Source organism: Trachypithecus francoisi, unplaced genomic scaffold (assembly GCF_009764315.1).
Source record: "Trachypithecus francoisi isolate TF-2019V2 unplaced genomic scaffold, Tfra_2.0 Lachesis_group5, whole genome shotgun sequence".
Taxonomy (NCBI): domain Eukaryota; kingdom Metazoa; phylum Chordata; class Mammalia; order Primates; family Cercopithecidae; genus Trachypithecus; species Trachypithecus francoisi.
This window is the reverse complement of record NW_022681470.1, coordinates 144,449,160-144,476,798: the sequence shown is the minus strand read 5'-3', so window position 1 is coordinate 144,476,798 and position 27,639 is coordinate 144,449,160. Positions and strand designations below refer to the sequence as shown.

Sequence of the window (27,639 nt, the reverse complement as noted above, 5' to 3'; positions counted from 1 at the left end):
TAACAAAATAATCTACGTTGAACACCTATGTGCCAGGCACTGTGGCAAGGGGAACAGCAACAGAGCTCTATTAGGCACCTACTATGTGCCAGCGCCAAGGGCTTCACAAAATAGTAAAAGCATCTACTGAACACCTACTATGTGCCAGGCTCCATGCCAAGGGGAGCGGCAACAAGCTCCATTTATTAAGCACCTACTATGTGCCAGGCACCATGCCAAGGGGAGCAGCAGCAGAAGCTCCATTTATTAAGCACCTACTATGTGCCAGCCACCATGCCAAGGGGAGCAGCAGCAGAAGCTCCATTAAGCACCTACTATGTGCCAGGCACCATGCCAAGGGGAGCGGCAACAAGCTCCATTTATTAAGCACCTACTATGTGCCGGGCACCATGCCAAGGGGAGCAGCAACAGAAGCTCCAATTATTACGCACCTACTATGTGTTAAGCATTGTGCTAAGGGCTTTACAGAATGATAACAAAATAATCTATGTCGAGCACCTATGTGCCAGGCACTGTGGCAAGGGGAACAGCAACAGAAGTTCTATTTATTAGGCACCTACTACGTGCCAGCACCAAGGACTTCACAAAATAGTAAAAACATTTATTTACTGAACACCTACTATATGTGCTGCGCACCATGCCAAAGGGAACAGCAATAGAAGCTCCATTTATTAACTACCTACTATGTTCCAGGCACTGTGCCAAGGGGGATGGCAACAAGCTCCATTTGAGACACCTATTATGTGCCAGCACCAAGGGCTTCACAAAATAACAGAGCATCTATTTACTGAATACCTACTACGTGCCACGCATCATGCTAAGGGGAACAGCAACAGAAGCTCCACGTATCAGGCACCTATACTGTGTGTCAAGCATTGTGCCAAGGGCTTCATAGAATAGCAGCAAAAGAATCATGGCTGGGCGCAGTGGCTCACGCCTGTAATCCCAGCACTTTGAGAGGCCGAGGTGGGTGGATCACGAAGTCAGGAGTTCGAGATCAGCCTGGTCAATATGGTGAAACCCCATCTCTACTAAAGATACAAAAAACTAGCTGGGCATGGTGGCGGGAGCCTGTAATCCCAGCTACTCAGGAGGCTAAGGCAGGAGAATCACTTGAACCCAGGAGGCAGAGGTTGCAGTGAGCCAAGATCGTGTCACTGCAATCCAGCCTGAGCAACAGGGCAAGACTCCATCTCCCCCCAAAAAACCACAAAACTCTAAGTCACACTTACTATGTGCCAGGCAACAGCAATAGGAGCCCCATTAGGTACCTACCATGTGCCAGGCATCATGCTAAGGGCTTCATACAATAACAGCAAATGCACTTTTTTTTTTTTTTGAGGCGGAGTCTCGCTCTGTCGCCCGGACTGGAGTGCAGTGGCCAGATCTCAGCTCACTGCAAGCTCCGCCTCCCGGGTTTACGCCATTCTCCTGCCTCAGCCTCCCGAGTAGCTGGGACTACAGGCGCCCGCCACCTCGCCCAGCTAGTTTTTGTATTTTCAGTAGAGACGGGGTTTCACCGTGTTAGCCAGGATGGTCTCGATCTCCTGACCTCGTGATCCGCCCGTCTCGGCCTCCCAAAGTGCTGGGATTACAGGCTTGAGCCACCGCGCCCGGCCGCAAATGCACTTATTTATGGCCACCTACTGTAGGTCAGACATGGTGCCAAGGGCTTCATAATAATTTACGGAAAATATGGTAAAAATTTTCTTATAGTAAAAGCATTTATTTACTGAATACTTGTGCTACCAGGGACCTAAAGCCCATCCCAAAGGCTTACTTCAACTAGGGTCATCCAATTGGCCTCACTTGAAAATAATGCCCATGTCTTGAGCACCTACTGCGTGCTAGATAGAATGTCAAGGGCATTATCAAGTAATACTAAAAGTGCCTGTTTATTGGACACCTACTGGTGTCAGGTACCAGGCTCAGGACTTCATAGCTCATATTGAGCACCTACTGTGTGCCAAAATCCTTAAAGATCACAGCACTCCTGTGTTTAGTCCCAACTGTGCACCTGGCACCACACTAAATCCACTACTGAGCCCATCAACAGCAAGTCTCATTTATTGAGCTCTACCATGGACTGGGTATGGTAATAGCTTTCTGAAGAGAAAAACAGCAGTTGTCATTTAAGCAGCACCTACTATGTGCCAGGCACTGTGCTAAAGGCTCTCAGAAAACAGTAGTCCCTGCATATTAAGCCCCTACTGTGTGCCAGGCACTGTGCTAAGGGCTTTATCAGAAAAGTTAATAGTCCCCATGTATAAGCCCCTACTGCGCACCAGGCACTGTATTAAAGGCTTCATCAGAAAACAGTTAATTGTCCCCATGTATTAAGCCCCTACTGTGCACCAGGCACTGTGTTAAAGACTTCATCAGAAAACAGTAGTTGTCACCACATATTAAGCACCTACTGTGTGCCAGGTACTGTGCTGGGGCTTATTGAAAGACAGTAAGTTTCCATACATTAAGCACCTACTATGTATTAGGCAACTCTACTAAGGACCTTATGCAATGTTAATAATTTTCATTTCTTAAGCACCTACTGTGTGCCAAGCATTGTGCTAAGGGCTTTATTGGATAACTGTAATAGCACCTGGCATATTAAACATCTACCGTGTGCCAGGCATTGTACTAAATACCTTATAGAAAAATAGTAATATTTCTTATTTATTCATCACCTACTATTTGCATACACTGTGCCAAGGGCTTTGCAAATAAGTGAATATTTTCAGTAAAAACTGTAACCAGCTCTATCCTACACCCTTTCAAAGTGATAATAGTGCCCATCTGAACACCTACTATGTGCCTCACACTTAGGCTGCCTCTTTATAGCAAGTGCCACTTATTGAGCACTTACTGTATGCCAGGCATTGTGCCAAGAGGTTTGCAGAACAGTAATTGTTACCACCCATGTTTTGAGTACCTACTGTGCGCCTGACACTAGGCTAAGCTTGATATAAACTAACAGCTTCCATTTACTGAGTGCCAACTAGGTGCCCAGCACTGTGCCAATCCATATGTAGATTAAAACAGCGGCTGCATTAGTGGGGCACCTACTGTGTGCCAGGCAGTATATTAAGGTCTTTGCTAAATTACAGTGAGGGTTCCCGCATATTAAAGGGAACTGACTCTGTGTTAAAGGCGTATGAATCAGTAAGTCTCTATGTGTTGCATGCCTACTATGGCCAGATGCTGTGCTGAGGGCATTAGTGACGATAAGCTTCATTCTCTGCATGTCTACTGCAGGTGCAGCACCCTAAGCCCACGTTGCATGCATTATCTCATTTAATGCATGCACTATCTCATTTAATTCTCACAACCCCTCAGGTGGTCAGAACTCTCAGTCCCCACCTGCCACCCCATGTCAACAGTGGGGAAACCAGATTCCAAAGTCTTTGTCTGTTAGGCTTTCTACAGTCATTGGCTGTGTACCGACTGTGACCAGACCCCACCCTGGAAGCTTTTCATTATTTTGTATATCACCTCTCAATCTTGCCAAAAACCCAGAAGTACAACCCATTTTACAGGTGAGGAAACTGAGGCTCAGAAACAATAAGCTACCTGCCCAGGGGCAAGAAGTTTATGAGGTGGCAGAGCCAGGATTGGAACCCAGACTTGGCCGTGGTTCACAGGCTGTCTTGGTTTGAGGTTGGGAGCTCAGATCTCAGCCTTGTGCTGGTTGGGTATGGCGGGAGCCACATTCTCCCAAGTGCCCATGAGTTTAGAATCTATGTCTCCTGGAGGGAGGCCCAGAGAGATTACTGGCCTTGCTTGTGGCAAGAGCATTAGAAATCCTCACCCTCAGAGCAGCTTGCTTGGTGGCTGAGCATGTGTTTACTGAGTACTTACTACGGACACTATCCTGCCAGCATCTGGAACCCAGAGATGAATCCTGTCCTCAAAGACACTGGGCTGCCAGAGACTGCAGAGGGCCCCCCAACAGCTTACTTCAACGAGAGAGACCCTCTGGCCTCACGTAAAGCAAAACATTAGAGGCCCCTTCTCCAAAACTAGACAAAGGGAACCCTTCCCCATTTCTTGACCAGCCACACCAACCAAAGGTGCCCGGGGGGGAGTCAGGCAGGGAGCAGGGAAAAAAGAAAACAAAACAAAACAAAAAAAACAATCAAGGAATGTGTCGGAAGGAATGGATTTGCTGAGAAAGGGGAAGAAAAAATAAAACCGAAACCATAATAAAATAAGAAACAACAGTGATGGTGATGATGATGAGAAAAACCATAATAAAAGAAAGAAGACGCCTTCCAGAAAACGCCCAGTCTCGTTACCTACCTTCCACTCTTCAACTGCTAACTTATAAGACTTTCTTACGAGAGGGAACGGCCGAGTGCTGAGCTACAAGGCCAGACCGAACTCTGGGTGGGCCTCAGGATGCCAGCGGCCCCCGCAGCCCTGCTCCAGCCCCCAGCGTGCACACGCTGAGGTTCCAGACTGGAGGCAGGAAGGTGGCACGGTGTCTGCGGAGACCCACGGCTGAGTGGTCTGACCTGCACCTACCCTGTGTTCAGCCTAAGGAGCCCGCAGTCCCTGGGGGGATGGATACGCCTGGCCCTGAGTCTTTGCTGTTGGTTCTCCTGGGCCCCACCCGTCTTGGGGCAAGAAGCGGGGAGTCCCTTCTCCCCAACTCCCTGTCCTGGGCCGCCCCAGAGGTTCGCGTGGCTGGGCCGAAGCCGCTTTCTAGGTGACCATGGAGGTCACGTCCTTCACAATCCGGCCCAACCTGCGTAACATCTTGGGAAGGCACACGTGCAGAGGCGTGGATGTGCGTGCGTGGGCAGCGTGGCATGGTGGTGGCACGTGGTTTGGGAGAATTTCTGGGGCCGAATTTGGGCTGTGGACTGTCCGTTCAGCCCAGAGCGGCTGGGGCAGGTTGGGGGCACGCAGGGTGGGCCGTTTTTGTGAACCTGCTTGAGACCAGCGTGTACTCACCTTCAGGACACCTCAGCCGGTCTCTCAGGTGGCTGCCCAAGCCACAGGCCACCCTCACTGACTCCACCTCACACAGACACGCCCAGATGCCTTGGAGCCGCCGGGTGCTCAGCTCGGCTCGGTTTGTGGGGAGCAGGAAGGAGGGAAGGGGACCGACGGGGGCAGGGGGGTTGTGTCTCCGAGGCACCCCACCCTCCCCAATCCCAGCGGCTCAGATGCCCCAGCTGGAGTTGATGTTAATCCCTCGACTGACCCGAGATGCCCTTGTGTACACACACCCGGGGCGGGTCTTGAAGGTATGACCATCGTCACTGATTCCGGAAGAAAGCCTGGGGTGGCTACGTCGTGACTGACTGGGTGAGGGGAGGGAAGGGGGGAAGCAGAGGGAGGCCACGACAGGGAGACCACGCTGGTGGAGGCCACACCAGTGGAGGCCACGCTGGGCTGAGCTGGGCTGAGCGGAGCCAGGGAGGTGGGTGAGGTGGGGAGACGGCAGGCGTGGCCTGTCCAGCCCTGAGCTTGGAGAAGTCAGGGAGACAGGGTGGCAGTGACCCACAGCCACCTGCCAGGTGAAGGGTGAGTCGCTCAAAACAGGGAGGCCGGGCCGGCACAGCAGAGAACTCCAGAGATTTGAGCCCCGAGTAGGGGCCCGTATGCCCCCACGAAACCTGGCATCAGCTCCGATTCCACCCCCTCCCCACCCCCGCGAACTGGGACCTCACCCTGGGGTTTGAGGGCCAAGGCTCCCTGCCCAGGGGAGGAAGGTGGGTTTGTCTCTGTGTCCTTTGCTGTCTCTGAGAATGATGGGGTACAAGCTGTGACCACAGCCTCACAGTAACCCCTCAAAATGCCTGGGAAATGGGCACAACATGGCCCTTCCATCAGCCCCCCACTCCAGGATGGAAAGAGGAGAAAGAAGGCGTGGCCCCAGAACCTATCCTAGACCAGGGCCAAGATCAGCCACTCCTCCTTGACCCCGAGTCTCAACCCAGGTCACCAGGCCCAGGGGCACAGACAACCCTGTGCTGAGACCCTCGCTGTGCTGATGGGGAAACTGAGGCACAGCATGGGTATATGGATCCTAGGTTGGGGAGCAAAGCGGAGACAGGCCCGGAGGCGCCCCCCCACCCACTGCAGTAGGCCCCGCCTGGGTCCATCCGCCAAGGGGCTGTCTGCGGCCAGGCCGTGGTCCCCCCCGCAGAGAAGGGCGGCCCCACGAGACACCTACTGGACTGCAGCGTGCGCTGCCGCACCACGGGAGTGAAGGCGCCCAGGCCCTGCGGCGAGCGGGCCGCCAGGCGGAAGGCGTACTCCGTGTTGGGCTTCAGGTCCTCCACCACGTAGGAAGTCGTCGGGTCAAAGGTCCTTCCCACCTGGGGGCAGGGCAGACAGGGACAGAGAGGGATGGGGGAGAGAGGCAGAGAGAAACACAGAGGGGAGAAAGAGAGAGAGACAGAAATAGAGACGGGTGGGGCAGAGAGGGACAGAGAGGGATGGGGGAGAGAGAGAGAGACAGAAATAGAGACAGGGGTGGGGTAGAGAGGGACAGAGAGGGATGGGGGAGAGAGAGACAGAAACGGGGAGAGGGAATCAGAGACAGAGGGACACAGAATGTATGCATTATGGGTGGGGGGATTGATGAATGGGTGCATGTATCGATTATAGATGAATGGATGGATGATGGATAGAGAGGTGGGTGGGTAAATGGATGTATGAATTTATAAGAATATGAATGTATGGATTATGGATGGATGAACAGGTGACAAAGATAGAGAGAAACAAAGTAGAAGGACAGAGATACATGGGAGAGACAGAAATGGGAGAGAGATGGAGAGAGACAGAAACAGGAGAGAGATACAGAGACAGAGGAATACAGAAAGAGAGACAAGAAAGAGACAGATAACAGATAGACAGGGAGAGACAGAAGAGACAGAGAAATAGAGACAGAAAGAAACAGAGGGAGAGAGACAGAGACAGAGAAATGGAGGGGAGAGAGATTGACACACGGACAGAAAGAGAGAAGAGAGAGAAATAGAGATAGAGACAGAAATAGAGATGGAAGAAACAGACACAGAGATAGAGAGGCAGAGAGACAGAGAGAGAGGCAGAGAGGCAGAAACAGAGACAGACGGAGACAGAAAAAAAAACACATAACAGAGACAGAAAGAGAAACAGAGACAGAGAGAGACAGAGACATAAACAGAGACCCGGAGGGATGGAGAGTGAGCGTCAGAGGCACCAGTGAAGACAGACACAGAGAGAAGCAGAGAGCAAGAGACGGGGACGCCGGGACACACGGAGCCAGAGAGAGACCACCAGCGGCAGAGGAGAAAGAGGAGAAAAAAGTGAAGGAAAAGGCACAGAGGGACAGAGATGCAGGAGAACCAGAAGGGGTAAGGAACAGCAGAATCCGCAGCACACACAGGGACAAAGATGGGGGAGAGATGGGTGGGCAGCGTCAGAGAGCACCGGGGAGGAGCCCAGGGCAGGCCAGCCCGTCCCCGCGCTGCCTCACCTCCCGGCCGTGGTCGCCTTCCCGGAAGAGAAGCTCGTACTTGATGATGCTCTCCTGCCGCGGGGGGCTCCAGGACAGCGTGATGCTGGTCTCCGACCTGGCCTCGGCCCGCAGGTTCATGGGCTGGCCGGGCACTGTGGGGGTGTGGGGAGACAACTAGAAGTGGGGGAGCGTCCACCCCGTGAAAGGGGCCCCACCTGCTGAGTGTCCCCACTAAAAAGCTTCCAGCTCTGGGTGCTTCTAGAATGTTCTTTTATTTTCCTGGGGACCTAGCCCCCATCCCATTGTCATCTGTCCACCTCCGTTCCTCCATCCTCTCTTCTTCCAAAGGAAAAGAACACATTTAAAAATGCCCCGCCCCCTTTTTTTTTGAGATGGAGTCTCACTCTGTCGCCCAGGCTGGAGTGCAGTGGCGCGACCTCGGCTCACTGCAACCTCCACCTCCAGGGTTCAAGTGATTCTCTTGCCTTAGTCTCCCAAATAGCTGGGATTACAAGCACCTGCCACACCATGCCCAAAACTTTTGTATTTTTGGTAGAGACGGGGATTCACCATTTGACCAGGCTGGTCTCAAACTCCTGATCTCAAGTGATCCTCCTGCCTCGGCCTCCCAAAGTGCTGGGATTACAGGTGTGAGCCACCGCACCCGGTCCAAAAATCTCCCTTTCAAATCACCCCGGTGCCCTCGCTGGCTGCGCATTAGATGACAGAGAAATTAGCAGGGAAGTATGTGTGCATATTTTATTTCATTTTATTTAATTTTGGAAACAGGGTCTCACTCGTTCACCCAGGCTGGAGTGTAGTGGTGCAATCATAGCTCACTACAGCCTCCAACTCCTGGGCTCAGGTGATCCTCTCGCCTCAGCCTCCTAAGTAGCTGGGACCACAGGCATGCACTATCATGCTCAGCTAATTTTTAGTTTTTTTTTGGGTACACATGGGGGTCTTGCTATGTTGCCCAGGCTGGTCTTGAACTCCTGGCTTCAGGCAATCCTCCTGCCTTGGCCTCCCAAAGTGTCAGGATTACAGGTGTGAGTCACAGTGCCTGGCCAAGGGTACCTATTTTAAAATTTGGATCTCCATTCTGTATCTGCTCACAGACACAGGCAGCGCCAATGATCCCGGCCCTTTGCTTCAGCAGGTGCCTGAGTCTGCCCAGGTTTTAGGTTTTGAAAGCCTGAGCCCTAAAGGGAAGGGTCAAACACCCTCAGAGAGCTGGGGTCCGCTGTGCCTAAATGCCTCTTCCAAGTCCTCCCACCTGAGCAGGGAGGGAGACTGGCCCACTGCCTTAGGGGTGAGGCAGTTTTCTTTTATTTTTGAGATGGAGTTCCACTCTTGGTGCCCAGGCTGGAGTGCAGTGGCGCGGTCTCAGCTCACCGCAACCTCCGCCTCTTGGTTTCAAGCGATGCACCTGCCTCAGCCTCTTGAGTAGCTGGGATTACAGGCATGCGCTATCATGCCTGGCTAATTTTGTATTTTTAGGAGAGACGGGGTTTCACCATATTGGCCAGGCTGGTCTTGAACTCCTGACCTCATGATCTGCCCGCCTTGGCCTCCCAAAGTGCTGGGATTACAGGTGTGAGCCACCACGCTGAGCCAGCAGTTTTCCTTTATTATTTCAGAAGCAGTGGCATCGGTCCCTCTAATGAGAACGGCAGACGAGGGGTGCTCTTAAACTCAAATGCCAACAGGGGCAGGGAGTTAACAGAGAAGAGGGAAGGAAGCATATACAGCCCTCCTTGTCTCCCACACAGTCACTGGGATCTACCTGTGTGTTTGATCATAGCCCTTTGGGCTTGTCAAATCAGGTTTTTTTAAGGGGAGTCAAACACTTGGCTAAGATAACTCTCCGATTTTATTTTATTATTTTTTGAGACAGGGTCTTGCTCTGTCGCCCAGGCTGGAGGGCAGTGGCGACATTTCGGCTCACTGCAACCTCCGCCTCCCGAGTTCAAGCGATTCTCCTGCCTCAGTCTCCTGAGTATCTGGAACTACAGGCGTGTGCCACCACGACTGGCTAATTTTTGTATTTATTTATTTTTTCAGTAGAGATGAGGTTTCGTCATGTTGGCTAGGCTGTTCTCAAACCCCTGATCTCGGGTGATCCACCTGCCTCAGCCTCCCAAAGTGATGGGATCACAGGCATGAGCCATCACACCCAGCCCTCTCCGATTTTATTTTAATGTTTGTTTTTGTTTTAGAGACAAAGTCTTGTATGATAGTGGTGCTATCATACCTCACTGCAGCCTTGAACTCCTGGGGCTCAAGTGATCCTCCCATCTCAGCCTCTTGGGTAGCTGGGACTACAGGTGTGCACCACCATGCCTAGCTAATTTTAAATTTTTTTTTTTCTCGTAGAGATGGGGTCTAGCCACATTGCCGAGGCTGGTCTTGAACTCCTGGCCTCAAGAAATTCTCCTATCTTGGCCCCCAAAGTGCTGGGATTACAGACATGAGCCACTACACCTGGCCTTACATATGTTTCTTAAGAAATGGGGTCTTGTATATTATCCAGGCTGGACTCAAACTCCCGGGCTCAAGCCATCCTCCTGCCTCTACCTCTTGAGTAGCTGGGACTACAGGCACATGCCACTAAGCCTAGCTAGCTCTCTGATTTTTTTTTGTTTTTAAATTTTTTTGAGACAGCATTTCATTCGTCGCCCAGGCTGGATGCAATGGCATGATCTTGGCTCATAGAAAACTCCACCTCCCAGGTTCAAGTGATTCTCCTGCCTTAGCCTCCAGAGAAGCTGGGATTACAGGCATGCACCACCATGCCCGGCTAATTTTTTTTTTTTTTTGTATTATTAACAGAAATGGGGTTTCACCATGTTGGCCAGGCTGATCTTGAACTCCTGACCTCAGGTGATCCACCTGCCTCGAACTCCTGACCTCAGGTAATCTGCTTGCCTCTGCCTCCCAAAATGCTGAGGTTATAGGTGTGAGCTACCGTGCCTGGCCTAGCTCCCTGATTTTAAATGCTAGCATAGAAAAAAAAATGTATATATATATGTACATTAAAAAAAAAATTTTTTTTTTTTTTGAGATGGGAGTCTCATTCTCTCGCCCAGGCTGGAGTGCACTGGCGTGATCTCGGCTCACTGCAACCTCCGCCTCCGGGGTTCAAGCGATTCTCCTGCCTCAGCCTCCCGAGTAGCTTGGATTACAAGCACGCGTCACTACGCCTGGCTAATTTTTATATTTTTAGTAGAGACAGGGTTTCGCCATGTTGGCCAGGCTGGTCTTGAACTCCTGACCTCAGGTGATCTGCCCGCCTCGGCCTCCCAAAGTGCTGAGATTATAGGCGTGAGCCACCACGCCCGGCCTAAATGCTAGCATGAAAATATCTGAAAGCACCCTGCAGAACCCACAAACCACTCTGTGGCTTCCAGGGAGCATGCAAAGAGTCAAGCCGCAGGGCCGGGGCCCCGAGTCCTGCCAACCCCACGCCTCACCTCCCTGCTGCGTCTTGACCTGGATGGGGTCCGAGAGGGGCCCGTCGCCGACGGAGGTGAAGGCGAGCACCCGTACGGTGTAGGTCTCGTCCTCCAGCAAGCTGCCCACGGTGGTCAGCAGGCTGTCGTCCACGTTGTGCTTCTGCCAGTTGCCCACGGGGTGCTCCGGCTCCATGGTGTAGTACACACGGTAGCCGCGAATCAGCCCATTGGGCTCCACTGGCTCCTCCCACTGCACTATCATGGTGGTGGCGCTGAGCATCCGGGCTTGCACGTTTCGCGGCGCACTGGCCGGGGCCTGCTCGCCCGTGCGGGTGACCACGGACTCGCTGGGGGGCCCCTGGCCGATGGAGTTGACGGCCGACACCCAGATCTCGTACTCGGAGTTGGGGCTCAGGCCGCCAATGCTGTAGCGCGTGGTGGTAATGTCCTCTTTAATCTGGTATGGCCCGTCCTGGCTCTTGGATTTATATTCGATGACATAATAGGACACAGGGTCTGGGTTGCCCGAGTCCCACGTGATGGTGATGCTGGTGGCTGTGTTCTCGGTCACCACGGGAGTCCCGGGAGCTTTGGGGAGAGCTGTGGGCAGGAGGCAGCTGTGTCATGTGTTGGGCACATTCGTTGGGGACCTCGAAGGCTGTGTGACTTTCACCATTCAATTGCCTTCTCTGAGCCTTGATTTGCCCAGCAGTAACCACGGACCTCATGACCCCTGTCATCATGTATGTGGCAAATTATGGCCCAGGGGCCACCTAGTCCCCATTTTCTTTCTTTTCTTTTCTTTCTTTCTTTTTTTTTTTTGAGACGGAGTCTCGCTCTGTAGCCCAGGCTGGAGTGCAGTGGCCGGGTCTCAGCTCACTGGAAACTCCGCCTCCCGGGTTTACGCCATTCTCCTGCCTCAGCCTCCCAAGTAGCTGGGACTACAGGCGCCCGCCACCTTGCCCGGCTAGTTTTTTGCATTTTTTTAGTAGAGACGGGGTTTCACCGTGTTTGCCAGGATGGTCTTGATCTCCTGACCTTGTGATCCGCCCATCTCGGCCTCCCAAAGTGCTGGGATTACAGGCTTGAGCCACCGCGCCCGGCCTTCTTTTCTTTCTTTTTTTTTTCTTTTTTTTTGACGGAGCCTAGAACAAGGTGACTGTTCTGGGTGACAGAATAGTCACCCAGGCTGGAGTGCAATGGCTGGATCTCAGCTCACTGCAACCTCCACCTCCTGGGTTCAAGTGATTCTCCTGCCTCAGCCTCCCCAGTAACTGGGCAGATGTCCGCCACCATGCCAATGTTTTTTTTTTTTTTTGTATTTTTAGTAGACAGGGTTTCACCATGTTGGCTAGGCTGATCTCGAACTCCTGACCTCAGGTGATCTGCTCGGCTCAGCCTCCCAAAGTGTTGGGTTATAGGCATGAGTCACTGCGCCCGGCCAGGATCATGTATAACCAATAAATACCTGTTCAAAGAACAACTGTTCCCTTCCTAGCCACGAATGACTGAAGCCAAAAGGGTAACTCCGAGGTGCTCCCATGCTGCCTCCCACCCGTGCCTGAAGTCAGGAATCAACTCCAGCCTGCCCCTCCACCTAGAAGCCCCATGGGCCCTGCTCACATTTCACCGTGATCTGAGCAACCGCCTCGATGACGCCCAGGCTGGACATGGCCACGCAGGTGTAGTTGGCCGAGTCCTTGACGTCTGTGAGTTCCAGCACGTTCCGGCCTACGGGCATGTCATCCTCGGGCGTCAGGTCCTCGGCCCCCTGCATCCACTTCACGTACGGCATGGGCGAGCCCACGGCCACACAGGTGATGTTCACGTTGCCCCCTGGCATGATCTCGTGGCTCACGGGCAGGATGGAGAAGCGCGGGGCCACGCGGCGGACTGGGGAGGGGGCGGCAGCCGCGACGGGAGGGAGGTGTGAGGTGGGGTGGGGGTGGGAGGGGAAGACAGGATGCGGAGGAGAAAAGAAAGAAAAGCAGGAAGAAAGAAAGAAGGAAAGAAAGAAAAAAAGGAAAAAAAAAAGTGGAAAACCATTTAAATATAAACAGGGCTGGTTCTTTTCCCTCTGTTGATTTTTTCCCCCCAAATGAAAACAAAACAAAAGAACCAAATTAAAAAACCAAATTCCAACACAAAGAAACCAAAACTTCAAAGGAAGGTACTTCACAAACAATATATAGAGAGATATATCAATATATAATAGACATGAAGCATTATCTCGCAGCAACAGGGTTTCATAGACCAGGGTGGCTGGTCACAGCACAGATACGAACACAAAAATTTATCAGCGGTTTCTCATCTTTGCAAACAGAGGTGGCTTCAGGGGGCAGCCCCTCCGATCACTCCTGAATGGGGGAATCTCCTTCGGGGAGCGCTGGAAGATTCCGGCTGCAAGTGTCAGGATGTGGGTGGGTTAGGAGAGGGGGCAACTTCCAACCCTCCCTGGTTCTCGGGATGTGGTGGTCATAGGACAGTTGTCGAGAGACCAGGAGACAGAGGGAGCCTGAGATTCTCAATCCCCCACTCCCCGGTGACTCGGGGCACTGTCCACTTACCCCCCTCCCACTGGGCCCTCCAGGAAAAGATGAGAAACTCTAATGAAATTTTTGTGGTTTTTGGGTATAGAAACCCTTCTAAAAGCTTCTGTCAGATCTGACAAGTTTCCATCAATAGATGCAGCTCTGAGTCACAAACATCATGCAAAATAGATTGAGAGAGGGGGAGAGAGAGAGAGAGAAAGAGAGAGAGAGACAGAGAGAGAAAGGAGGGAGGAACTGCAGGGGGATCTGGATCTTGGGGATCTCTAGGGCACACTTACGTGACACCAGAGAGAGGAGACAAATGAATGGGGAGAAAGAGAGAAGAGGAGAAAATGGGGACAGAGAGCGGGAGGGGCAGAGAAAGAAAGAAAGAAGGGGGGCCCACTTCAATGCTGCATATTAATTCTAGCAGATGTGATCCAATGTGACATGCCACATTGTCACATCACAGCCCTGGCAGAATAATAAATAGGATATTCATAATAATAATACTTAATAATAAACAAGGGAATGAACTTGAACGTTGAGAGAACAGGGACATGTTCTGTGCGTTTCTTAGCGGGGAAGTGGATGCAGCCTTCTCTCAGAGACCATGAAGGCAGCAGGATGCATTTCGGGGGCTCCGTTTTCGGAAGTCAGATGGGTTCCGGGGCAGCGGGAAGGGGAGGAGGCTAGCGGGCACCTGAACTTGCAAAGAGCACTGCTGGCCCACAGGGGCTGTTTAACTGCTGTGGGAAGGACTCGGGTGAACCTAATAAATCCTTCTAGCGGGAAAAGGGGTTGTCCCTGGGTGACAGTCTCAGGTCCTAAAGAAGACACATGGGTGCATCCCCAGCTTTGGGTGGGTGAAGGAGTCTCGTTTCAACTGCACAGATGACAGACTGGAGGCTCAGTTAGGATCCCCGTCAACACCTGCCTCTGATTTTCACACAGGATTGGGGGTATGCAGCCTCAGGGGGTGGTCTCAGGGGGTCTGGTCTACGATGCTGAGGAGGGGGTTCAAGGGGATAAAGGGAGGCAGCCCCAACTCCCTCCCTTCCAGCCTCAGTTCCTAGCTGGAAATCCCAACCCCTGCCTTTCTGAATCTGGGCGGGAGGCAAAGAGAAGGGGGGACGTCGGCAGGCGTGGGAGTGGGGTCTGGAAGCTGGCAGCCCTTCGGAAAAAGAAGCCCCGCGAAAAGTCCAGAGTCGCGCTGGAGACAGGATGGAGGGAGTGGAGGGTACTGCTCCCGGGGAGGAGTCGGGGCAGGGGGAGACAGAAGGGCCATGCACACAGAGTGGAGGTGAGGGGCGAGGCGCCGTGAGATGGGGGGGCAGGTGGCTTTCTGGTAGGGCTGGGTGGAGGGTGGAGGTGTGGGGGGAGAATGGGGTCCGGCCAGCCGGCGGACACGGTCCAGGCCAGCCGCCGGCACCCACAGCGAGGCACAGGTAAGATGCTGAGGCTGAGTTGTCATGGAAACGGAACACAATGGGGAAATGCGCGTGGGGGGAGCTAATTATTCAAGGACAGAAAAAAACGGCATCGACGTCCAAAACAAAACCAGGAAGAACAAATGAAATAACAAAGCAAAAGCAATTAAAAAAAAAAAGAGGAGAGAATCTAAAAAACAAACAAAAAAACTCCCTCTGAAACAAAACACAACACCCAAAAGCAAGAAGAAGAAGAAAAAAAAAAATCATGGAATGGGTGTGGGGCTGAAAATCGGGGTCTGAAAGGAGGAGGACTGTGGCTTCCCCAGGGAGACACCCTCCCCCTGGCAGAACACAGGATCCGGCCTCCCCACCCAGCACCCAAGAGCCTTGGCCAAGGGCTTGGGGTGGCCACAGGGGTGGGAGCCTCATGGACAAAAACCCTTCGGAACCAACCAACCCAGCCCGACTCAAGTCTCTCTCTCTAAAGCCCCTCTCAGCCCACTTCTCAACGACACCCTGCCCCTCTTAGGGCTGAGCGAGTTGGAGGTCCCAAAGCTGCAATCACATAGCAAGGTGAACTCCTCAGGGTCTCAGAATCCCATTGTAAACCTCTCCAGGCAGAGGTGGAGGAGCTGATGTAGCTGAATGAGCCCAGTGGCCTTGGGAAGGTCCCCCGTCCTCCTGGAGTCTCAGTTTCCTCATCTGTAAAATGGAGGGAATTCGGTATCCTGACGAGAAAGGCATTAACCTGACTGGGGCAGTGCCTGGCACAGCAGGTGCTAAATCCAGGCATGGAGCTGGTGAAGTTACCTTTCAGCCTCCCAGGCCCTGGCACGATCAAACAGCTTCTCTCTACCTTAAAGGAGTCCAGGGCCCGACGCGGTGGATCACAAGGTCAGGAGATCGAGACCATCCTGGCGAACACAGTGAAACCCCATCTCTACTAAAAATACAAAAAACTAGCAGGGTGTGGTGGCGGGCGCCTGTAGTCCCAGCTACTTGGGAGGCTGAGGCAGGAGAATGGCGGGAACCCGGGAGGCGGAGCTTGCAGTGAGCTGAGATCCGGCCACTGCACTCCAGCCTGGGCGACACAGCAAGACTCCGCCTAAAAAAAAAAAAAAAAAAGGAGTCCAGGGACGAATTATAAAAAGGAAATGGAGGCCAGGCGTGGTGGCTCATGCCTGTAATGTCAGCACTTTGGGAGGCCGAGGCGGGAGGATCACCTGAGATCAAGAGTTGGAGACCAGCCTGGCCAACATGGCAAAATCTCATCTCTACTAAAAATACAAAAATTAGCCGGGCATGGCGGTGGGTGCCTGTAGTCCCAGCTACTCCGGAAGCTGAGGCAGGAGAATTGCTAGAGCCCGGGAGGCAAAGGTTGCAGTGAGCCGAGGTTGCGCCACTGCACTCCAGCCCGGGTGACAGAGCAGGACTCCATCTCCAAATAAATAAATAAATATAAAAAGGAAATGGGAACAGTAAGAATTTCTACTGAATCCCCATCTTACTTTCTTCCTTCTAACAATTTTGAGAGGCAAACTTCCGTATGCTCATTTTGCAGATGAGGCAACAGAGACTCAGAGAGGTGACAAGACTAGATGGAACTCACAGAAAGGAAGTAGTGTAACCAGAGCTCAAAGCCAGGAGAGCCTGGTTCCTGCCTCTCAGAGAAAATAAGGCTTTTCTCACCATGGTGAGTAACGAGGATTACAGCCAAGTATCAATTCTTGGCATCTGGCTCTTTCAAACTTGTGTGTCCTGACCCACTGCGGACACCAAAGAGGAAAAAAGTACCCCATCGCCTATATCAAACTCCATGTACTGGCCAGTAGCCACCGGTTGAGTAACATCCAGTAGCCATCATAATAAATGTCCAGAAGCCATCAGCAAAAGGCTCATACTCAAAGGAACTGTTGGAACATCCAAGGCAGTAAGATCTAGCTTTAGGATCTAAAGGTTAAGTGCCAGGCCAATTTATCTCTTCTGTAAGGGTCGACGTCTTATCCAAAAGACCCTGTTCCTGTTTGATCTAATCTTAAAATATCTCCCCGTAGGGATGTCATAATTTGCAAGGTACTTCTAACTTTTTTCTAGAAGTAGAGACAAGGGGATACCCATTAAATATGTAGAAGACTTGCAGTACTATAAATCAGTTAACTATAGAGTTAACTATATTTATATAGTTATTATATAACTATATATAGGGTTAACTATCAATCAGTTAAATGTGGGAGGGCATTTATCAACAGCAGTAATTTTAGGGCTCACAACCCCCCACGTGGCCGGCAACCATCAGTTAAATGGACCTGCCAACAAATTATCATGCCTTCTCTGACACCTAAGAAAATTGCCCACTTGCTTTCTCACCCACCTTATTTGTTTCAAAGGGTGCGCTCTAGGAAGAGGGCTGGTTTGCCACGAGTTTAAGGGAGGATCATGCCCACTGGCACTAGGTGGCTCAGATCTCCCTCTCCCTGGGGGCCTGGTAAGGCCTCTGGGCATCCTCCCAGCTGGCAAGGGCGGGTGACTGACGCTGTGTTCTGCCCGGTTTGGTGCTGGCACCCACCCACGTCATCTTTCCACCCCCGGCTGCAAGCTTGAGGTGCAGGTTAGAAAGTAAGGTGGGCACGGAGCCCACGGGACGGAGAGGCCCCGCAGGATGGAGAGGCCCTGCGGGACCCCCGCCCCCAATTACCGACCTGAATGGAGGGTCCAGGCAGGTTATAAGGGGACCACACCAGCCTTGGTCCTCAGCACGCTCCAGCTGGCTCTGGTTTCCAGCTCTTCTCGTCACCGAGTAGCCGGGGGGGGGGTCCCAGCGGGGGGGACCCGCTTGGGCGAGGGGGACGGGAGGGTGGGCGGTGGGGTGGGGGGGTGGCAGGTGTGGGGGGGTTGGTCGCTTCAAACCCCGATTCACATGGAAAAACAACTCAAAAACCGTCAAAGCAACCAGGAGACGACCCCTCCCCCAGGCAGGAAGAGGCAGAAACACAAAAACCAAAAAAGGGGTTTGGGAGTGGGGGTGAGGGTAAAGGGGGGGGAGGAAACTCAAAAGTGAGGTGATCTGGTTGAAGCACTAGGTAAGGAACCCCGACAGTGTCAGACATCTCAACAATTCAGCAAGCCGCAGCTCCAAGGGGTGCGGGGACGGGGTGGGGGGCTCTGCTGGGCATTTTGGGGTGGGAGAAGGTTCTAGATACTTCTCCAAACTCCAAAATGAATATGCGGATGGAGAGGGCAGGGGAGAGATGCCAAGAAATTGTGCAGCCTCCGGGGGGTTTATTTAAGCTTAGATTACACCTGTCGGGGGGGAAGGGAGGGGTTGGAAACATTCCTAATCCCATAGCCCACTTCTTGTCCTCTCCTTGGAACTCCAGCCTGTGGCCCAAGGAGGGTGGGTACCGCCCCTCAGCCCACCTGCGTATTTTCTGCTACCCTTCTCCATCATTTTGCTGTGCCTCCTTCCCTCCCTCCTGCCTCCCCGCTCCCACCGCCAGCTCCCTCCGCCATTGAGGTAACGTGCAAGGCCCGGAGGGACCTGGCTGGCACCCTGGCCCACGGGCTGACCAGCGGCCTTGGCAAGTTGTTGGTATTTTGAGCTGGACGTTTGGATGCGCTCTAGATACTTTTTGCATTTTTTTTTTTTTTGGTACCCGCTCTCTCTGTCTCTCATGTCTTTGTTTTTCCCCCAGTTCTGGCCAATCCATGGACTTCCCTCACCACCCCCAACCTCGCTGTGGCCGCCGGAGACACGGGGCTTTCCAAATGACAAGGTGTAATCTAATATTCCCCTCACAAACCCCCTCCCCCAACAGAGGAAACAGCGAATGCAGAGGGTGTGAGGCAGGCAGCAGGCGAGAGGTGTTCAGAGCTCAGTGTTCCTGCAGATTGACCCCTCCTCGCCGCCCGCCCTGCCCACATGGAGGGAAGCCTGCCTTCCCATCCTTGGAGTCCCCTCTCCCCCATGTGATGAGGGTGGGATGAGAAGGTCTAGGTCCTGATCTCACACTGCCTGCCCCTAGGGTCAAGCCAGCGGCCTTGGGTAGAGAAGCGTGGCCAGGTATAGTAAGCATGAACTGGGGAGCTGGCCAACACACCCCAATGAGAGCCTTTCTGGGGATACAGGAGGTGAAGGGTGTTCCAGCCCAATATCTGTGTCTGTCCCTGTTTTAGGGGGCCAGGAGGTAAGGGGAACACCTGGGGGTCACATCCATCAATTTTAGGGCTTGGGTATCGGAAATTTAATTTAAAAAACAATTTTCCCCCACAAATTTGTATACTATGGATTGATCTGAAAAGGCCTGGAGATGGGTCACAAATATGAAAAAGATTCCTGGAAATCGGGCAATCTAGGCCTGGCTGGTGTGACACATCAGGAACTGGTTTCTCAGCTCAGCACTCGAGACTCTGCGCTAAACTATGCCAGTCTCATTGGCCTCTTCCAAAACCTTGAAGATATCCTCAGTCCCTTCAAGCTAGAACATTCCTCAACTGGCAGGGCGTGGTGGCTCATGCCTGTAATCCCAGCACTTTGGGAGGTTGAGGTGGGTGAATCACCTGAGGTCAGGAGTTTGAGACCAGCCTGGCCAACATGGTGAAACCTGTCTCTACTAAAAATACAAAAATTAGCCAAGTGTGGTGCCGGGCGCCTGTAATTCCAGCTACTCAGGAGGCTGAGGCAAGAGAATCACTTGAACCCAGGAGGCAGAGGTTGCAGTGAGCCGTGTACTCCAGCCTGGGTGACAGAGTAAGACTCTGTCTTAAAAAAAAAAAAAAAAAAAAAAAAAAAGGCCGAGTGCAGTAGCTTACACCTGTAATCCCAGCACTTTGGAAGGCCGAGGCAGGTAGATTACTCGAGGTAAGGAGAACAGCCTAGCCAATGTGGCAAAACCCTGTCTCTACTAAAAATACAAAAATTAGCCAGGCGTGGTGGTGGGCACCTGTAAACCCAGCTACTTGGGAGGCTGAGGCAGGAGAATCACTTGAACCCAGGAGGCGGAGGTTGCAGTGAGCAGAGATCGCATCATTGCACTCAGTCTGAGCAACAAGAATGAAACTCCGTCTCAAAAAAAAAAAAAAAGGGCCGGGCGCGATGGCTCAAGCCTGTAATCCCAGCACTTTGGGAGGCTGAGACGGGCGGATCACGAGGTCAGGAGATCGAGACCATCCTGGCAAACACGGTGAAACCCCGTCTCTACTAAAAAATACAAAAAAAAAAAAACTAGCCGGGCGAGGTGGCCGGGCACCTGTAGTCCCAGCTACTCGGGAGGCTGGGGCAGGAGAATGGCGTAAACCCAGGAGGCGGAGCTTGCAGTGAGCTGAGATCCGGCCACTGTACTCCAGCCTGGGCAGCAGAGCGAGACTCCGTCTCAAAAAAAAGGGAAGAAAAGAAAAAAAGAAAAAGAAAATTCCTCCTGATGTCTCCAGCTTGTTCCAAGTTCCCCTGGCATCAGAGGACCATTTACATGGGTCCTGTGCACCATGTTTCAATAATGCTATGTTGCTAGACCAGGTAGTAAAGACACTACCTTTAGCTACTAACTCATACCAGGTGGTAAAGACACTACCTCTAGCAACTAACTCATACTCTAAAGGCTTAGAGTTTTAAAGAACCAGAAAAGAACATTCACAGTCAGGTAGAATATAATCTGATCATCTTCCCACCTTGTCAAAAGCCGGAGGAAGGAGAATTCAACTATAGCCGGGAGTGGAGCTCCCAGTTGTATTTTTTTAAAATGGACACAATTTTGACTTCAGCCCTTTGGATCCCAGAGATAAATTTCAGGAGAAGGGCAAGTCTGAATATTTTACCCCCTGTTCCACCCAGAGTCAGCCAAAGCTGGAGATGTGTCAGTTTAAAAATTAAGTAAGAGATTAGAAGTTACATTTTTCCCCCTTTTTGCAATTAATTCCTGTGATGGGCTGCTCTGGCAACAATGTAAATACTTGTTGCTTTCAGAACATGCCAGGTAGCTCATCGCTTCTGGTGGGCTGGTACTTATCTGCAAGGGTAGCCTTGTACTTAACACAGGCCTTTGTTGTCCCTTTCTGTGGCCACAGAACTTCCTGGGAAATGACAGTGGGGAAAATGAGAGCTATGGCTCTGGGGAGGCCACTGATTTCATGGGGATGGGGTTGGAGCCAGGAGAAAATGAGATCATGAGATGAGCTCAGGAAAGCACTAGCGAAAAATGAGGTCTGAGCAAATGAATTAGCTTCTGCCCTACAATTATTTTTAAAAGTTTCCCATATGCCATCTTATTCAAACAGTGGACATGTGAAGTACATAACAGGGAAACTAAGACCCACAAAGAAGTGAAGTGACTTGCCCAGATCATTTGCTTGAATCCTTTATTTACAACAATCCTACTGGCAATGCTTGTTACACAGAGCACTTGACAAGCACTTAGTTCAATGAAATCCTTCCAACTAACCTGTGATCGAAGTTCATTTATGATCTCTACTGTTCACATGAGGAAGTGGGGACTCCAGTGGTCAAGTGACTAGTTCAAGGTCACATAGCCAGGGAGGGGCACAGACAAGACTGGAATCCAGGTCTGCCAGAGTCCAGAGCCTGTGCTCTCATCACTTTCTGGGCTGTACTGCCCAGAAAGTCCAAGTGATCTTCAGAGACCCTCTGTTCACTCAGTTCCAATGCACCAGGACCTAGCTTTGGTGGAGGGGCTGGGAGCCCCTTTTCTCCCATCTTTTGGCACTGCTCTGAGGGTCAGCCTGGCAGCTCTCATGCTGGGTTAACAAGGAGATCTTACTGCATCTAAAGTCCTCTTGCCAACTTGGTCCAGGATTTAATAATTGGCAAGTTTAGAGAAGGTGGGTGAGGGACAAGAGGGGGAAAAGGTGATTCCCAAGTCTGGCTTCTGTCCTCAAGATTGTCTAAATTGGGTAGTCAGCTGGGGTTAGTGTTTAAAAATCTACATGGATATTTTATTGGGGGGTGTTTTTTATTCAGAGGTTGGAGTAAGACTCTCAAGGGCATGCCTTTTCTTGGGGAGGGGAGCAGAAGATGGGGGGGGTGTGCATCTCTGAAGATTTGCAAGAGTGAGAGACACACAGAGAGAAAGAGAGTTGAAAAAGAGAAAGAGAAGCAGAGGGAGAGTTGGGGAGGCAGAGAGAGCAGGGGAGAGGCTGTGTCCAAGGTTCCCCTGGGCTGTTTCCAGAATTCCACAGCTCTGATGCTCAGGTACTCAGAAAGTGACCATGCTGTGTTGCTGGACAAAAGACACCTGTGACTGGGCTCAGAGTCTGAGAGGGGATGGGGGAAACAGCCAGTGCTGCCTGGGAGGCAGAGGCATAGTGTTCCAGGTCAGACAACTGGCCAAGTCTTTCTTCCAAAGTCTGTCAGGCTACATCTCCTAACGGGCACTTCTGGATTGGTACCCAGTTAGAATGCATACAGTCATCACAGCAGCTGCCATTTCGAGTGCCGATTACATACCAAGTATGCACGGTCCTGTGAAGATGGTGCTGTTATTGCCCTCTCCCCTCATTTAAAACTGACCACAGTCCATATTTGGATACGTCACTAAAATGAGTAAGAACTCAAAATGCTAGTGCACATTCAGCAGTACTTCAAATGCCTGGGTTTGGGCTTATTTGGGAGCGCAGGAGGCAGTCTCATTCCGAGGCAGAAGGATAGGAATACTTCGCCTGCTTAAGCTTCCTTCCAACATGGCTGCCTGGAGGCAGGGAGCTGAGTTACTACCTCTGGGGAAAGAGGGGCTGGCCAGTGAGGTCAGGAAATTTGGGCTGCTCTCCCCACATATCCCACCCATGTTCTAACCTCCTGCCATCTGTCTGTGCCACCTCCCTTGTGCCCTTGTGCTTAAGTGGTCACGTTCTGCCCTGGCATCCCAGCTGTGGGATCCCTTCTGCCCTCCTGGATGATAGCTGGGACAGGAACACTGGCTTTTAAATCACAATGCGTTTGGAGAACAACCACAGAACAGCTCAACCCAAGAAACCAAAACCAAAGAGCACAGAAACAAGACAGAACCAAAGACGAGTCACTTTGGGGGAGAAGAGGATCAGGTGAAGGGAATGGGAGGGGAAAAAAGAACCACTTGATTTTTCCCCCCAAAACGAAACAAAACCAAAGAAAAAAAGAAAAAAGAAAAAAGTAAAGAAAAAGGAAAAAAGAAAACCAAAAGAGAAAAACGGAACGAAGACGAGAAACACTCCAACAGAAGGCGTTGGGAATTCACCAAACCAAACCGACAAGAGAGGCATGCAGAGAAATTTTTACATTCTCCCAGCATGCATCAGGCCCAAGTTACCATGACGACGAGGAGTGCAAAAAACTTAGCAACAACATTACCAACGGATGCAGAGGCGACCATAATGCAAGCATCGCATGTGTGCGGCCGGCCCTAGGCCGGGCTGGGCGCGGCTGAGATTTTCGTGTCTTTCTGGGTTTTGCTCTCGCTTGGCGGTTTTTTTTTTTTGTTTAGTTTGCTTTGTGCTTATGATTCATATTCCATCTTTTAAAACTGTTGTTCATTTTTCTATTTTTTCGTGTGCGTGTCAGCGTGTGTCCGTGTGGTGTCTACATGTGTTTTGTGTGTGTGCGTGTCATTTTCAGAATGTAAAAATGTGGGTAAAGAAAGTAAAAAAGAAAAAAACACACCAACCTTCTCGAAGCTCTGAGGGATGTAAAGGGGGTTTGATGCGGAACACAATGACATGGGAAGAAGAGAAAAAAATAGGGGAGATACAGAGAGTAAAAAGAGGACTTCCCAAGGCTAAAAGCTGCAATAGTTTGTTGTTTTTTTTTTCTTTAAACCAAAAAAAAAAATTAAAATTAAAAAATAAAAAGAACAGCAATGACCTTTTTGTCTTTTTTCCACTCTGCCCTTGACATACAAGATCTACATTTGCCTTTCTCCATTCTTTTCTAAGCTTGATTCTGGAGCATCTAAGACCCAGACAAAGATGGGGAAGTGGAACCTCACCCCCTCAACTGCCCCCAAGAGGATGGAGGCTCATGCTGGGGACCCCACCTCTGGGCGATGAGGACACAGAAGCCCCCCCCCACCTTCTTGCACCCTCACTAAAGGCCCCACCCGGCTCCCTGCCCCATACCCGCTGTCCACACTCTTTTGAGCCCTGCTGGATTTACAAACCCCCATCCCAGGTGTTGGCAGAGAAATAAGCAGGTTAGGTGAAGACCAGTCAGCTAGAGTCACGAACGCGTTACAACTCACCAGAGGTGCCGTGACAGCGGATCAGACGTGCCCCTACCCACCACCCGCCCATACACCCACATTCCCATCCCCTCCCCCTCCATGCGGCCTCCTCCTCACAGACAAAATGCAAAACCCCAGGTCCAGGACCAAGGAGTCACTTCAGGGCCAGCGGGTGCTGTGGATGGTGAGGACGAAGGTGGTGAGTGAGGGTCTGTGGGCGGGGGATGAGCCACACGGCCTCCTGGATGGAGAATGACTAGGGATTGGCACTTCGCTTGGGGGAAACTGAGGCCCAGAGAAGGATGTGATTGAGTCAATTATATAGCGCTAACTGGGGCAGCCCAGGGGATTGAATGAGGCCCTGGCATCCTGGCAGAAGCTGTTTCTACCACAAATCTGATCAGAAACAGCTACTAGGAGGTGAAAAAGGGAGGAGGAGGAGGAGGAGGAGGAGGAGGAAGACTACAACTTCTGAAAAGACCCAAGAGCCAACACACGAGATAAGAGGAGGCCAACGGAGGAATCTCGGGGCAAGGGAGCCCCCTGGCACCTTGGAGGCAGCACCCAGGGACCCACAAGGAAAGAAGCTTCCTTGGGGCCGGGGAGTGGGGAGGTGCTGGGGCGAGGCCCCCACGCTGCTGGGCATGACTGAGTGGGAACTGGAAACCGAGAGCAACAAGCTTCGCTGGGTGCCGTGCCTGCCCCAGCTTGGTGCAACTACCGAGCCCCTCGGGTGCCTGTGCCCGCTGTGGCCCCCGCCTCCCAACGGCCTGGACTGTCCTTCTCCGAGAGTCATTAGGAAGAGACAGACGGCACCGGGCTCTGGACCAGCCGGTGGGGGGCGGGGGGGCAGCCTCGAAGACCCCTCCCCAACTTCTAGATTGAGGGCTCTGGATTGGGGGGGCAGTGAAGCGGGGAGCTACGAGGCCACAAAGTTGGGAGAAGCAAAGCCAGCACACAGCACGGGAAGGCACGACACGCCACAGAAGCCAACTCGGGTGGGCAGGCGGGTGGGGTGGGGTGGGGCAGAGGCCTGCAGGCTCCCCTGGCCCTGTAGGCCCAAGACTCACCCCCTCACCCTGCCCCACGCCTTCCTACCCCACCATCACTGCCTCCCCAGAGCCCTGCTGCCCACGGGGCATCTGTTGCAAGGCACGAGGAAGGGAATTTAAGCTGCCCCCATTCTACACGTAAGGAAACTGAGGCCCAGAGAGGGACGCCGCCTCGGCCAAGTCCCACCGCGACCGGGGAGGGGCCTTCCTGCTTGGGTGTGCAGGGGACGGGGGAGCCCGGAGGCGGTGAGCCCGAGGAGGGAGGGGGATGGGACGGGGCGGGTCCCTGCCTTTGACCTGGACACGGCGTTCCCTACCTCGCACGTAGAGGTTGGCAGGTGAGGAGTAGCGCACGCCGGCGCTGTTGGTGGCCACACACTCGTATTTGCCCTGGTCGGTTTCCTCACTGCTTTCAATCTGCAGGGCTCCTGTGGGAAGAGGGGAGAATGCTTGGTCTGTCAGAGGGGGGCCCAGGAGTGAGCAGGGGAAAGCTGTCCCACCAGAGTGTTGTCTGGCCTGTCTCCTGTTCTGGCTGGGCCAGAGAGGCAGATAAGATGTGAGAAAACCTGGAAACCCCAGCTCAGCCAGGCCTTGTATAACCTCCACCCCCACATCTAGCCCCACCAGGGCCTGGACACACCAGATTCCCCAGCAAATTCTCCACTCGCAGTGGAAAAGCAGCTGGTCATGAGGCTGCTGCTTCATGACTGCCAAGTTGAATTACAAAGCTGGAGAAAAGTGTGGTTGAGAAAGCACTAAGTGATGCTCTCCCGGCCAGAAGGAAAGAGTGGGTTGGCATTTACAACTCATAACCATCATTTGATAGATCCAGGGACCTAAAGGGGCCCACCACAAATCAAGTGAAAATTCAGGGAGCCGGTGGTTGCTTTGTTTCTTTAAGTGCCCATGAGTAAATGAACATGGGTCTGGGTTCCTCAATTGTGTTTGGAATCCTAGTCCTCAAAGTCCTCAACGCCCATAAGTAAATGGAGACAGGGTTGTACTTCTTCAGGCGTGTTTGAAATTTCAGGATTAGGTTATACCCTGAGGTAGCTAAAGTAAAAAACGTTGAGGCTGGTGTGTATCAAGTATGTTTGAAATCAAAGCCATGGATCCAAGCCTTCTGGCCTGAAAATGATTGAAGAGAAGTCAGAATTTCCCCAAGTATTTTAAGTCGTCGAAGTAAAAGTCTGAATTTACCTGCTTGTATTTAAAACCGCAGGCCTGAAGTCAATATCCTGGTGCTCATGAGTAATTGAATAGACTTCGTCGAGTGTGTTTAAAATTATGGTCCTAGACCCAATTCTATGATGCTCATAGGTACACAAGGATTAGATTAAATTTTCAAAAGTGTTTGAAATCAGGGGTCTGATTGAAAGCCTCTTATACTCACAAGTAAAGTTGAGGCTAAAATGCCCCAAGCCTGGATCAAAGAATTTGTTGGTCATGAGTAAATACAGATATAAAGAAGACGGCAATTTTTCAAATCACAGGCATATTTAAAATTTAAATACCACAGGCAAAAATCCAAGGTCTTGGTGTTCATGAGTAGATGAAAATAGAACTGATTTCCCCTTAATACATTTGAAATCACAGGCCCAAATCAAAGACTTCACTTCCAATGAACATATAAAAATGAATGAACCTTCTCAAGAATATCTGAAATCACAGGCCTTGATCAAACACTACTGTGCCCATGAGTAAATGAAAACGAGGCCAAGATTTCCCCAAAGATATCTGAAACTACATGCCTGAAACAAGTCCTTCATTTTCACAAGTAAATGAAGCTGAGTATGTATTAAATTACAGGCCTTGCTAAAAACTTGAGTGCCCAAAAATAAAAAATAAGGCAAAAGTTTCCACACGTATGTTTGTAATCACAGGCCTGGATCAAAGTCCTTATTCTCCTAAGTAAATAAAACTTAGTGTAACATATCTAAGTATGTTTGAATCACAGGCCTGGACCCAAGTGCCTGTCGAACATGAGTAAATGAAGATGAGTGAGTATCCCCAAATGTGTCTGAATCACAGGCTTCAATCAGAGCCTACGGCACCAAGGATCCAAACATCCAGACTGAGCTTTCCAGTCTTGTTTGTGATTATCCCACAGAAAAGACAGGGACCCACAAATCGGGGGATTCTCTCTGGAGGTCATGGATAAAGACTCTGCCTCCATTGAACACTGCCTATTCTTCCTTGACCTCGAGGTTCTGGGAAGCAGGCAGTTATCTCCATCACTAAGGAGGCCCAGAGAGGGTCAGGAGACTGCTCTAGGTCACACAGCATTTGTAGCAAAGGTAGGGTTGGACACTGATTCTTCCCCAGGGTTCCCACTCAGGCCTTCTCTTGGCTCTTCTCTGAGGCAGCAGTTGGGTGGTGGATAAGGGATGGAGCAGACTGACCTGAGAGCACGTCTCTACGTGTCCTTGCGTTAGACCCTCCAGATCAGAAAGAACTGTGGAGCTGGAAGGCCCACTTTGCATTTTTTTTTTTTTTTTTTTGAGACAGAGTCTCT

At 51.6% G+C, this 27,639-nt stretch overlaps 1 protein-coding gene across 15 annotated transcripts in view; it reads right to left on the bottom strand.

The window, feature by feature from the left end:
• The window catches only part of PTPRS (protein tyrosine phosphatase receptor type S), a 140,235-nt gene that overhangs the window by 28,288 nt on the left and 84,308 nt on the right, over positions 1 to 27,639 (bottom strand). For all 15 annotated transcript variants that reach the window (XM_033195656.1, XM_033195659.1, XM_033195663.1 and 12 more), the window contains 5 exons: positions 25,442 to 25,552; positions 12,529 to 12,798; positions 10,924 to 11,505; positions 7,469 to 7,602; positions 6,182 to 6,326 (listed from right to left, as the gene is read on the bottom strand). In XM_033195656.1, coding sequence (XP_033051547.1) covers positions 6,182 to 6,326; positions 7,469 to 7,602; positions 10,924 to 11,505; positions 12,529 to 12,798; positions 25,442 to 25,552 — 1,242 coding nt within the window. The remainder of the gene's footprint in view (positions 1 to 6,181; positions 6,327 to 7,468; positions 7,603 to 10,923; positions 11,506 to 12,528; positions 12,799 to 25,441; positions 25,553 to 27,639) is intronic.